Below are 13,973 nucleotides of genomic sequence, written 5' to 3'. Positions count from 1 at the left end.
TCAAACCATTTAAAAATCAATGATCTTGTAGCTATAAAGACAAAACATAAGGCAAAAATTACATAGGCAAAACAAGAAATTCATAGAATCATAGAATCCCTATAGTGCAGAAGGAGACCATTTGGCCCATCGAGTCTGCACCAATTCTCCAACAGAGCATCTTACCCAGATCCTATCCCCGTAACCCCACATATTTACCCTGCTAATTTCCCTAACCAATACATCTTTGGACACTAAGGCACAATTTAGCATGGCCAGTCAACCTAACCTGCCTATCTTTGGACTGCGGGAGGATACTGGAGCACCCGAGGGAAACCCACGCAGACATGGGGAGAATGTGCAAACTGTACACAGACAATCACCCACGGCTGGAATTAATCCCTGGTCCCTGGAGCTGTGAGGCAGCAGTGCTTGCCACTGTGGAATACTTTGTATTGCAGAGCCACCGGATAATTATAAATGACAAATGAGCAAAATTCAATCTCATTCTTGCGTTATACACCTCACTAATTTCACGCTGTAGGATAGGGCATCACCAGAATCACTGATAAACATTCTGTTCCTCATTACTGACTATCACCTCACACTCAGGTTGAGGAGCAGTCATCCAAGGCTGGAATTGAATCTGGGTCCCTGGAGCTGTGAGGCAGCATTGCTAAAACCACTGTGCCACCATGCCGCCCCATATTACATGTTTTTTTAAAGAATTGGTATAATTGCGGCCCAGTGCAAAGCTGGAGCCTATCTGACCGCCAAGAATTTGAATGAAAAAAACAAAAATCGCCATTTTTATTTTAGTTAGTTCATTTTGATTTAAATCATCGCGATCCACTTTTATTTGTTGCATATACTCCTCCTCCTGGAGACAGTGGCATGTTACTCATGCAAACTCCAAAGCCACTGTTAGCTTTCCACCATCCTACACAAGAGGTGGCTCGGCCAGTGTTTGGTGGACTGTGGAGGGCAAAACTTCACGCAGACGCACGCAAACCCCACGAGGCCCGCTATGATGTAGGCTTCCAATGACTGCTCACTGGGCATGGCCAAGAATTCAGACTGAAGTTGAAATTGAGGCGCTCCTACTCTGCGTGTCTGAATGCCGCGCAAATGTAATTGGCCGCTGAGCAATTATCCCATTGATTTGAAACTGTTTCTTTTGACTGATTTTTACCAAATCATGCCACACTTCAGTGCAGATCTTTTTCAATCTGTCTTGGGTATTGTGGATAGCTACCTTGGGCGGCACAGAGGTTAGCACAGCTGCCTCCCAGCGCCAGGATCCCAGGTTCAATTCCCGGCTTGGGTCACGGTCTGTGTGGAGTTTGCACGTTCTCCCCGTGTCTGCGTAGGTTTGCTCCGGGCGCTCCAGTTTCCTCCCACAGTCCGAAAGACGTGCTGGTTAGGTGCATTGACCCGAACAGGCGCCGGAGTGTGGTAACTGGGGGAATTTCACAGTAACTTCATTGCAGTGTTAATGTAAGCCTTACTTGTGACTAATAAATAAACTTTAAAATACTCTTGTATCAAATCTGACAACAAACATTCCAGCGCAGATATTCAATGCTTTTTATTGGTAGATTATTAATGTTGTGGAAGTAGCAATAGCTTTAACATGGACCCTTTCAGGACACTTCTAACCACCACAAGTTGCAATCTGTTCTCCTTAAGATAACTATCAGCTGACCAATTTATTTGTTATGAGCCATTTATTTTGCCTCAACTATCACTGTTTAGGGAGAACAGGTTGTTCATGTTTTCCTTGGTTATTACCCGAACAAAGTAATTGTAATTTTAAGTGTTGTCTGCTCATGCTCCAATTTCTAACCTCTCCGCACTCGGTAATGACTTTAATGAGGCCCTTGATGTGGGCCTCTTAGAATATGAGCTCCCTGATTGAGACAGTAATGGCATTCCCAATTAGAGAGCCCTGCAGGTGTATGAAATGTGGAGTGTCAGGGTTACTAGCACTCCGGCTTTATACTCTGTACGGGTAAGTACCTATCTGCGTGTGGCCGACTTTGTAAAATAAATCTGAATTTGGTGAAGGGACACTGGCCCCGGAGGAGTGATTTTGCGTTTCTTTTATAATATTTGCCTCTGGCTTTTGTCTTATCATTGAATGTGTGACAAAAATATCATGTTTTACACTGATGTTTTTTTTTCCTCTCTGTCAATAAAATAAAAAGAAAAGCCCAGGATATTTGGAAATCTCAAAATATTGAAAGTAATTGCTGGATATAAGTTGCTGGAAATGCACAGCAGTAAAGTGGGAAACAAACTGACGTTCCAGATACTGTGGTTCACCGGGTCCATTCTGCCAATTCCATTCTGTATCTTTCTCTCTCAGTTTCTGTCTAACATGGCATGTGTTTCCCGCAGTCTGTTCTTTGGTAGTTCTACATTAAAGATCAGAATGGTGGTGCTGGAAAGGCACAGTGGTTAGCACTGCTGCCTCACCACGCCAGGGACCCGGGTTCAATTCCCGGCTTGGGTCACTGTCTGTGTGGAGTCTGCACGTTCTCCCCGTGTCTGCATGGGTTTCCCCCGGGTGCTCCGGTTTCCTCCCACACTCCAAAGATGTGCGGGTTAGGTTGATTGGCCATGCTAAATTGCCCCTTAGTGTCAGGGGGTTAGTAAATAAGGAGGGTTATGGGTACAGGGCCTGGGTGGGATTGTGATCAGTACGGGCTCAATGGGCAAATGGCCTCCTTCTGCATTGTAGGGATTCTATGAATCTAACATAGATTGTGCTTAAAAAGACTCCAGTGCCCCTCCTCATTAAGTAGTGAACTTGTAATCAAAAGGTTTGCTACCAGAGTGTAATTATTCCGCTATCTCTTCCCTCACCTGTCCTCTAATTTGTGTTCGAAATGTAACTGGTTAGAATGGAAGGGTTTTGTTAAAACCTTTATGGATCGCTTGTCAGCCTGTATTGTGAGCGGAAGTATCTGATGGTCACCCAACTCAGCAAAGGGAAGAATCAGCCAAAGGTACTTATTTCTGAGTAAAATTCCGAGACTTTTGTTAGAAGTGTATTCCTGTGCTGTGAATGCCGATCGATGACGTGGGATTTGGCTTTCCTGCTTCCCAAGGTCAAATGACCCAATTTTCCCACTTTCACACTCTTCACACAAGAGGCCTGGCGACTCGCTGAGGGCCCCAGCACTGGCTGCCATCATCAGAAAAGATAGAAACTTAGGAAGACTGTAGCCCATCTAGTTTGTCTTCTGTCGTCCTGGTGATACACAATGAAAATTAAGTTTCTGATTCATAGAAATCAGTCTCTATTAAGCTGTTTTACAACAGACTACACGAGGAAAACCCCAGTGATGGAAAGCTTTGAGAGCAATAGGCCCAATGTCACATGCTCTTCCCAAGCTGGATATACTTACCATATCATGTCACAGATTACTCGGACTCCATCCCCAAAATATTATTTTCTGACAGAAATTTATCTAATTTTCGTTTGAAATAATTAATGGTAACTTCTTTCGCTGTCTCCTTAGGGAGCTTGTTCCATTGATTGACCACTTGCTCACTGAGGTAATGTTTTCACGGATTGGTTTTGCGTTTGTCTCTCACTCGAGCAGCAAAGGGAAAACTCGGAGAATAACATTAAGAATATTTGCCTTTGTTCAGCATTAACTTGGCCTTCTGCTCAGCACCCTTTGACCTTACTGAGATCTGCACTTTCTATCACGGCGCTACAGTTATTTCAGCAATGATTTGTTACTTAAAGCTAGTCAGGAAACCTAGAGACTCTGGCTGCCAGCATCTCATACTCAGCATTCAATTAGTTTAATGTGGCAGATATGTCGTAGGTGCAACTAATATCAAAGATGAGTCAGTCACTTGAATTTACTTGTAGGTAAATGCAACAAAAATATGTACTATGCAGGTATCATAATGGCTGGAATCTTGTTCTGCAATGAGATTAGTGAGCTCTCGTGGAGTTGGGATCAATAGAAAGATATTTAGAGTTTATTCAAAGATTTAACAAAGGATAGTATGATTTGTATTTAGGTGTCTACAACATCATTTCAGCTTGATATACTCTATTCTTATTGGCCAGGCGAGATGGAGTGAACTGGTTCCCCTCAATTCAACCTCCTTGGTTTATCACAACAAAGATTTAAGTTTCTTTTTCACGAAGATATGCCGTTTCCAAACGCAAAGATATTCAACTATTTACGTGCTGATCAATAAGGAGCCGATTTTCTTTCAAGTTAAAGAAAGAACAAATTTATAATTGACCAGTAAACCTGAGAAAAAAGATAGTAAGAATGTGACATCTCACACAGGTATCAGAAGTAAGGGAAGGTAGATCCCAATTAAAAAAAAAGGGTAAATGGTTAAGTGTCTTTTGATTTTCCTTGAGGCATAGATTTTAAATGTTGCATCTGATTTAGGTTGGCTGGTTCCTTTGGTGTGATTAGATGTAAAAGGTGTTTCAATCATTGCGAGATCTCAGTTCACTTGTTAGTTTCTGGTAATTGACTTCTCAAGTTGGGTGATTCACACTTTTTCCGAAAGAGAGGAAAAGAACACAGCATTTCGGGCTGTTTCCTCAGCTGAAAACTTTCTTGACACTTACAGATTCCTTGCAGTGGCTGACAGTTTGTCTGTTATGCTTCACCCAGTGTGTATTTCCAAGGAGTTTTGGATCAGTCTGTGTGTGGCAGCCATTGTTTCAACATCCATCACTTTGTATTTTAATGTCTCTTCCTTAGCCAGTGACGAGGTTTGATGAACGTTTGACTTGTAGGAAATATCCCCTCAGAGTGATTTGCTTGCGTTTTCACCTTCACTTTGAAAGGTGGCCTTGAACTTTTAAATAATTTGTTCTGTCTCATTTCAAATCGCAAAGTTTGAATTGTAATTCCACATTCAAACTTTCTAGAAACATGATCAATTGATATTGCCAGATGTCATGTAACTTGTGGCAGCCATCCTTAATTAGTGTTTTTTCTTGCCTTTAAAAATGTGCTTTTTCAAATAGTTCAGTACATGTTTGGCCAGCTGATGAAATTACAGATTTATCACTCAAATCACTTCATTGTGACTTTGGGTAATTGACATGACCTGTTCTCGAATCTGTCTTTTAATGCTTCGGTTATGTACTAACATAACTTTTGGAACAGTAAGCTTTGTGTGCGATCATGGACAAGACGTATTAATTCTTATTTTATTTTTGTTTAGTACCGATATCTGAATAAGGAGAGCCTGAGTTTTGAAGCATTGACACTAGTTCCAATTCAAACCAAAATGATCAACGTTGAGTTACTCACAAAAAAAGAGGTGAGATTACATTATAATTGTTAGAAGTGAACAGAGGAGGTTCTACCTGCCATTATGCATCTTGTTTTGAAACAATCACTTGTCAAGTGGCAGTGGTTGACACTTGTAATGTATGACCATCGTGGAGGCTGTGCAGCCATGTTCATAATACCACGGCATTCAGATGTTGCCATTCCAACAGAATACATAAGAACATAAGAAACAGGAGCAGGCCATCTAGCCCCTTGAGCCTGCCCCGCCATTCAACAAAATCACGGCTGTTCTGAAGCAAATCAGTTCCACTTACCCGCCTGCTCCCCATATCCCTTAATTCCCTTATCGATCAGAAATCTATCTACCCGTGATTTAAACATATTCAACGAGGTAGCCTCCACCACTTCAATGGGCAGAGAATTCCAGAGATTCACCACCCTCTGAGAGAAGAAGTTCCCCCTCAACTCTGTTCTGAACCGGCCCCCACTTATTTTGAGGCTGTGCCCTCTAGTTCTGGTTTCCCTTCTAAGTGGAAAGGATCTCTCTACCTCTACCCTATCCAGCCCCTTCATTATCTTATATGTCTCTATAAGATCACCCCTCAGCCTTCTAAACTCCAACGAGTACAGACCCAATCTGTTCAATACGACTCCTTTCTGGAGTGCTGACGTGAAAACGAAATCCTGTAAAGCAGAGCTTTGTACCACTGATTGGCTTTAGTTAACGTCAATAACCTGCATTTACAAAACACCTTTAATGTAGAAAAACATTCCAAAGTGCTTCATGAGCATTATCACAAGCACTGAGTAACTCTCCTCCTCCTGCCTCCCCAAAGCTTGTCCACCTTCTACAAGGCACATGTCAGGAGTGTGATTGAATGCTCTCCATTCGCCTGCACTAGTCAACACAAGAAGCCCAACATTATCCAGAAAAAAAGCACCCCCGATTGATTGCCATCACATCCACCACCTTGAACATTCACTCCCTCCACCACTGGCACGCATGGCAGCAGTTTTTACCATCTCTAAGATGTACTGCGGGAACTCACCGTTCTGCTTCAACAACACCTTCCAAACCAACAACCTCTGGACCTAAAATAACAAGTTAAGGTTTATTTATTATTAGTCACAAGTAGGCATTAACATTAACACTGCAATGAGGTTACTGTGAAAATCCCCTAGTTGCCACACTCTGGCGCCTGTTCGGATACATTGAGAGAGAGAATTTAGCATGGCCAATGCGCCTAACCAGCACGTCTGTCGGACTGTGGGAGGAAACTGGAGCACCCGGAGGAAACCCACGCAGACACGGGGCAGAACGTGCAGACTCCGCACAGACTGACCCAAGCCGGGAATCGAACCTGGGTCCCTGGTGCTGTGAGGCAGCAGTGCTAACCACTGTGCCACTGTGCCGCAAGAGTGGCAGAGGCATGACAAGACCATCAACTGCAAGTTCCCTAGCGAGCCACACACCATCCTGACCCTTGGAAATATATCGTCGTTCCTTCATTGTCTCTGGGTCAAAATCTGAAGCTCCCTCCGTAACAGCACTGTGGGTTACCTACACCACATGGACTGCAGCGGTTCAAGCAGGTAGCTCACCACCATCTTCTCGAGGGCAACTAGGGATGGGCAATAAATGCTCTCCTTGCCAGCAACACTCGCGTCCTATGAATGAATAAGAACCATTAATCAAATTTGATGCTGAGCCACGAGTTTGGGTGAAAAATTAGGTTTTAAAGAAGGCCTTAAGGGAGGAGAGATTTAAAGAAAGAATTCTATAGCCTGGGTCTCAGACTGCTGGAGACATGGCTGCCAGTGGTGGAGAAATTAAAATCGTGGATGCCAAAATTAAGGAGTGCAGAGATTTTGGAGACTTGCTGGGGTAGAGGAGACTACAGTAATTAGACCGATGAGGCAACAGAGAGAATTGAAAATGAAGATGAGAGTTTGAAAATTATAGCATTGCCACACCCTGAGTGCCATTATTGATTGATTGTGAGCACATGGGGGCTAGGGGAACAGGACTTGGTGTGTATGGGGGTACTGGCAACTGGCTCAAGTTCCTGAAGGGTGACCAGGAGAGCGCTGGAATAGTCAAGTCTCGAGGTTGCTTGGGTGGCATAGTGGCACAGTGGTTAGCACTGCTGCCTCACGGTGCCAGGGACCCGGGTTCGATTCTCGGCTTGCGTCACTGTCTGTGTGAAGTTTGCACATTCTCCTCGTGTCTGCGTGGGTTTTCTCCGGGTGCTCCGGTTTCTTCCCACAGTCCAAAAATGTGCGCGTTAGGGTGATTGGCCAGGATAAATTGACCCATAATGGCAGGGGGACTAGCAGGATAAATAAGTGGGGATACGGGGATAGGGGTTGGGTGGGATTGTGGTCAGTGCAGACTTGATGGGCCGAATGGCCTCCTTCTGCACTGTAGGGTTTCTGATTTCTATGTAACAAAGGCACGGATGAGGGGTTCAGCAGCAGATAAGATGAAGCAGGAATGGAGTCGGGCGCTACAACAGAGGTGGAAATAGATAATCTGTGTTCATCTCGGGGATGTTAATGTTAAGATGTAACAAGTTACAGTTGGGTTTTCAGGGCCTGGTTCAGCAACAGTAAGTTGCCTAGGGGAGGGATGGAATTGGTGACCAGAGCACACAGTTTGTTGCAGTGACGAGGTGACAAAGCTTTGAGCTGAAATAATCCAGTTTTGGGTGGGTTCAGTAATTTGGGTGCCCAGGGATCGCTGGCAAGATTAGAGTTTATGGAAATTTTAAATAGTTGATTGAAATTACTTTCAAAGCTAATTTTCAGTCTATGAAAATTCATGAAGTAGATCCCACTTTTAAACTGAACAGTGAGAGATAAAATGAATAGGATAGAAGGAAAGTGATTTAAAATTCTTTAGAAATGGAGGTATTGGACAGATTGATTTATCCTAGTTTAAGAAAATGATGGAGAATGAGAGGATGACAGGACCAGTACATACAAAGAGCTTAACTTGTGGATTTTTATCTTCCTAAAATAGCATTCCAGGTTTTGAGAGAGAAATAATTGGATTAAAGAGAGTCTTAATATTGCTCCCTGCAATGCATTTAAGCAGGTGTGCAAGTTTGCAATTTCAGATTCATCCCCCGTAATGTGTGCGACTGTTCGACATAAAGTGTACACACTCTGGATGCATATGTGATTAGAGCAATTATAGATTCATCAGACACCCATTAGAGTGTGGGAGGCCCATCTGGCTTTGTGCTCGCACCCACTGAAATTTCATATCCCACGCACCAAAGTGTGAATTTTCATTTCTCAGTTGTCTCAGGCATCGGCTTCTGCTGGTGCTTCCAACGGATCTCCAGCGATGCAATCACTCAGCAGCTTTGTTTGTTATGGGTTTAATCTGATGATGAATAACGTCACTTTCATCAATGTCCTTCAGCGCGATTGGATCAACCTCTATCATAAGCGTTGCAGAGAAGTGACTGGAGCAGAACTGGAGAAGCAGGGAAGACCGGAGGCTCTGCAGTGGCTCCTCAAGGAAACGCAACCAATCGCTGATTAACAAAAGGAAGTCTGTCGACTAAAGGAAACCTTGGCAGAGAACAGAACACCTTCAATATAATAACTGAAACTGCAATGATGTCCCCTTCAGATTTAGAATGTAATTGTTACAAATAAAATATTTAATGGTGCGCTATTACTTTGTACTTGGAGGAGGAATTTCTTCAGCCAGAGGGTGGTGAATCTGGAACTCATGGTAAGAAGTCTCACAACACTAGGTTAAAGTCCAACAGGTTTATTTGGAATCACGAGCTTTCGGAGCGCCGCTCCTTCATCAGGTGAGGAAGGAGCAGCGCTCCGAGAGCTCGTGATTCCAAATAAACCTGTTGGACTTTGACCCGATGTTGTGAGACTTCTTACCGTGCCCACCCCAGTCCGACACCGACATCTCCACATTGTGGAACTCATTGCCACAGAAGGGTGTGGAGGCCAGGTCAATGAGTGTCTTCAAGACAGAGATAGATAGGTTCTTGATCAATAAGGGGATCAAGGGCTATGGGGAGAAGGCAGGAGAATGGGGATGAAAATGATATCAGCCATGATTGAATGGCAGAACAGACTTGATGGGCCGAATGGCCTAATTCTGCCCCTATGTCTTATGGTAAATTAATATTCTGTAGCATTGTAATTTAGATTAATTCTTGGCCCGCTGTCTTTATATGATGAAATAAATTTTTCTTTAAAGGTGTTTTTATGTATTTTTCATCAACTGTTTTGACTGCTTTACCGCTTGGAGGATATTTTGTCCATAAATATTACAGCTTCATTAAAGTTGTCTCTCAAGTCACCCAGTGTTTGAATATAGTCAGTTTTTAAGCTCACCCACCCCAACTTGCATTTATGTAGTGTCTTTAACATAGTAAAATGTTCCAAGGCACTTCACAGGAACAAATTGGAGAAGTGCAGAGAGAGATTTGTTTTATAAATTGAAGGATGTTTGCCCGCCATCTCTGTGACTACGTCCAACCCTACAACCCTTCGAGATCACTGCGCTTCTCCAATTTGCTCCTGGGAACTGTCTCGGAACACTTTACTATGTTAAAGGCGCTTCATAAAGGCAAATTGTTGCTGTTGTGGGTGAGCTTAAAAATTGGCCAAATTCAAACAGTGGATAACTTTGAAAGGCATCTTTGCTGCAAGAGTAATCTTTATAAATGATTGAATGAATTGGAAATATGAAAACATTTTGATTTACAGCGACAGGCATCTTGTCCAGAAATGTTTGAAGTCCAGATGTGTTAATGAGCGCAAATACCCAGAGGAGCTGTTGCGTCACTTTTGTCAATTTGTCATTTTGACACAAAAATCCCCCCTGAGCTTGCAAGTTTAAGAAACTTCAGTGCTACAGAAGTGCAGTTGACTGGACACACATTGTTCAATTTCTCTGGAGGTCTTTGTGGGAGCTATCTGTCTGCTCACTATATAATCATTATCATAGAATCCCTATAGTGTAGAAAGAGGCAATTCAGCCCATCGAGTCTGACAGAGTAACTTACCCAGGCCCTCTTCCCTGGCCTATCCCCATAATCCCACATTTAGCATAGCTAATCAATTTAACCTACGCACCTTGGGACACTAAGGGGCAATTTAGCATAGTCAATCCACCTAACCTGCACATCTTTGGAGTGTGCGAGGAAACCGGAGCACCCGGAGGAAAGAGCACCCGGAGGAAAGCCACGCAGACACTGGGAGAACGTGCAAACTATGCGCAGTCACCCGAGGCTGGTATTGGGTCCCTGGCACTGCGAGGCAGCAGTGCTAACCACTGTGTTGCCCATCTTGCTCTTTATGACCTTCATAGACCTGACCATTTTGAATGGACTTGTCTTGGTTCTTTTGTCTCGGTTGATGGTAAGGTGTTAGGATTGTCTCCTTTACCAATCTCGTCTCTTGAGTCAGCAGGTTTTGGGTTCAAATCCCACTCCTGAGAGCACAATCTAGGCTGGCACTTTAGTGCAATACTGAGAGAGTGATGCAGGTACCATCTTTTGGATAAGATATAAAACAGAGATCCCATTTGTCCTCTGAAGGTGGCACTCTAGAAGGAGAGCAGGGCCATTCTGTCCTGGCCAACACGTGTCCCTCAATGTACACCACCAAAGAAACAAAGAAAAACTTAATTTATGCACTTTTCTGACTCAAGGTGAGAGTTTTACCACAGAACGAAGGTCGACACTTGACAAAGTAAACGACAGACGCTGAACTGGAGAGTTTAGCATAGCCGAACCACCTAACCAGCACGTCTTTCAGACTGTGGGAGGAAACCGGGGCACCCGGAGGAAACCCACACAGACATGGGGAGAACATACTAAACTCAGCACAGACAGTGACCCAAGCTGGGAATCGAACCCGGGTCCCTTGTGCTCTGAGGCAGCAGTGCTAACCACTGTGCCACCATGTTGCCCTACTGTTCACATTGCTGATTCTTATCATGGTAACAGGCTGTAAACTAAACTGTTCTATCTATAAGTCTGCATTAGAAGCTTTGACTGGAAGTTGCTGGGTATTTTAGGGTTAGAACAAAGCGAGCAAAGTACAGTACAGCACAGGAACAGGCTCTTTGGCCCACCACGCCTGGGACGATCACGTTGTCCTACCTAGACCAACTGCCTGTATCCCTCTATTCCCCGCCTGTTCATGTTTCTATCCCGATAAGCCTTAAATGTTGTTAACATGTCTCCCTCAACCACCTCACCTGGCAGTGCATCCCAGGCCCTCACCACCCTCTGTGTAAAAACCTCCCGCACATCTCTACTGAACATTTCCCCCTCTTATCCTTGAACTTGTGCCCCCTCATGATTGTCATTTCTGCCCTGGGGAAAAAGCTTCCAACTGTTCATCTTAACTATACTCCTCATGATTTTATAAACTTCTACCAGATCGCCTCTCAGTCTTCATCTTTCCAGGGAGAGCAATCTCAGTTCATTCAATCCAACCTCATAGCTAACAGCTAATAACCTCCATACCAGGCAATGGTGTTCTCATGGGTCTTTACTTCTGGTAGCAATGGAGAACCATTTAGACCTTTTATGAGCTGTTACCTGATTTGCGAGCCGTGTTTCTGGCTGGTGTCAGATGACGAAAAGCATATGTAGGTGTAAGCCAGGGAGGGAGCAGTGCTACGCAAGGTCAGTTTTAGTATGTCGGCCGCAAACTCTTTCATGTGAGTTCAGCTGCGCTCTGGAATCCTGCCACTAATCTCGAGGAAATGTATATTCAATCAGTGTGGGCTAATGGTGTACTTGACTGCAGCGTCTGGAAGCGGCAAGTTTGACAAAATTCCCACCCTGCCTACTGTATTCACTGTACAAATAGGCTTACATTAACACAGCAATGAAGTTACTGTGAAAATCCCCTAGTCGCCACACTCTGGCGCCTGTTCGGGTACACTGAGGGAGAATTTAGCATAGCCAATGAACCTAACCAGCACATCTTTTGGACTGTGGGAAGAAACCGGAGGAAACCCACGCAGACACGGGGAGAACGTGCAGACTCCACACAGACAGTCACCCAAAGCCGGGGGATCAAACCCGGATCCCTGGCGTTGTGAGACAGCAGTGCTAACCACTGTGCCACCATGACTGTTGTAGGATCGGAGGATATTGTTGCTTCTGTACATTTAAAAAAAATTCTCGGAGCTGTTGATACCATCCATCCTCTGCGCTGGAAGGGTGCTGAGCGACCACTGAAAGGAACATCTGCAGCATAAATAGAAAAACGGTGTTAGACATTGAAGGAGATTTGGAAAAGAGCCGGATGACCCTGGAGTGGGAGGACGAACAGATGGGTGACGTCAAAGGTGAATCCGAAGCCTTATTATTGACTAGAAATATATTTTAATGCAAGTATTGTGAGGACAACAGATCCAATTATTAGCATTCATATACAGCAATTCAAATGTCTGGCTATATCTGCTTGTTTTAGGAGAGTTTGCATGAGTAGGAATGACAGAAAGGCCAAATCAGGTGCTGCCATCTTATCCCAACACTCACTGATCTCGATTTAGTTGAGGTAGTCTAGAATAATTGTGTCTAATCTAGAATAATTGTATTTTTAATCTTTACAAATGCAGGAGCTTTATCTAAATTTCTAATGGGTTTTATAGACTTAACCTTTGTTATAAATACATTAATAGCAGTTTGGGTGTTTTACAGATGGAATACTATTGACAAAAGACCCATACGTAAATCAGTTAACAATTCCCAGTGCACACGATCTTGCAGCATAAAGCATGATGATCCCATTCAGAGGTCTCACTGATAGCTGATGGGAGAATTAGAAGGTGCTTTTCTGAGATTAAAATTGAGACAAAAGGTACTTTGCCACATGCTCAAAACATCTCAAGATACTTCACCATTATTAAATTACTTTTGAAGCAAAGCCATTATTGTCCTGTGGGTGAAGGCAGCAGCTGGTCTGTGCACTGCACTGCCTCTCAAATGTGAGCAATAAATATGGGACCGGGACATCGGGGCAGTAAATGCCGCGGGATCTTTCATCACCATCTGTGTTGGCACCACATCCAAATGATTGCATCCTTGACGTTCAACATTCTCTCTGTGTTCAATCCCTGATAATCCATTGAGTTTAAAGTTTATTTATTAGTGTCACAAGTAGGCTTTCATTAACACGGCAATGAAGTTACTGTGAAAATCTCTTAGTCGCCACACTCCGGTGCCTGTTTGGGTACACTGATGGAGAATTTAACACGGCCAATGCACCTAACCAGCATGTTTTTCGAACTGTGGGAGGAAACCAGAGCACCTGGAGGAAACACACGCAGACACGGGGAGAACATGCAAACTCTACACTGACTGACCCAAGCCGAGTCCCTGGCGCTGTGAGACAGCAGTGCTAACCACTATGCCACCGTGCTGCCCATTTAGCAATGTGTTATGTTTGTTGAGCCACACTGACAAGGTACCAGGCAAGGGACAAAGAGGTTTCCACTCATTACAGTTGATTGGAGGGTTGCTACAGTTAGAGATTAGAAACCAATGCAATCTAGGGGTGTGCATGTCGTTAAAAAGGTAAATTTTCTGTGATGGAGTGTTGTAAATTATATTTTTATTCTCACATTCTTTACCAAGGAAAGAACATAGGCTAGCTTTGCAACTTCTGGAAGGTTTCTGAGTTCATATAGCAATGATG

The 13,973-nt window shown here is 43.8% G+C and overlaps 1 protein-coding gene across 6 annotated transcripts in view; it reads left to right on the top strand.

Annotated features, from left to right (window-relative positions):
• Positions 1 to 9,510, top strand: part of xpnpep1 (X-prolyl aminopeptidase (aminopeptidase P) 1, soluble) — a 96,031-nt gene extending 86,521 nt beyond the window's left edge. For 5 of the 6 annotated variants that reach the window (XM_078223193.1, XM_078223194.1, XM_078223192.1 and 2 more), the window contains 2 exons: positions 5,200 to 5,298; positions 8,701 to 9,510. In XM_078223193.1, the coding sequence (XP_078079319.1) occupies positions 5,200 to 5,298; positions 8,701 to 8,823 (222 nt within the window). In that variant the 3' untranslated portion in view covers positions 8,824 to 9,510. The remainder of the gene's footprint in view (positions 1 to 5,199; positions 5,299 to 8,700) is intronic. The other variant, XR_013498971.1, reaches the window with a different exon arrangement.
• The last annotated feature ends 4,463 nt before the right edge of the window (positions 9,511 to 13,973 follow it).

Source organism: Mustelus asterias, chromosome 11 (assembly GCF_964213995.1).
Source record: "Mustelus asterias chromosome 11, sMusAst1.hap1.1, whole genome shotgun sequence".
NCBI lineage: Eukaryota > Metazoa > Chordata > Chondrichthyes > Carcharhiniformes > Triakidae > Mustelus > Mustelus asterias.
The sequence above is the reverse complement of the archived record's forward strand: the minus strand, read 5'-3'. Positions and strand labels throughout refer to the sequence as shown.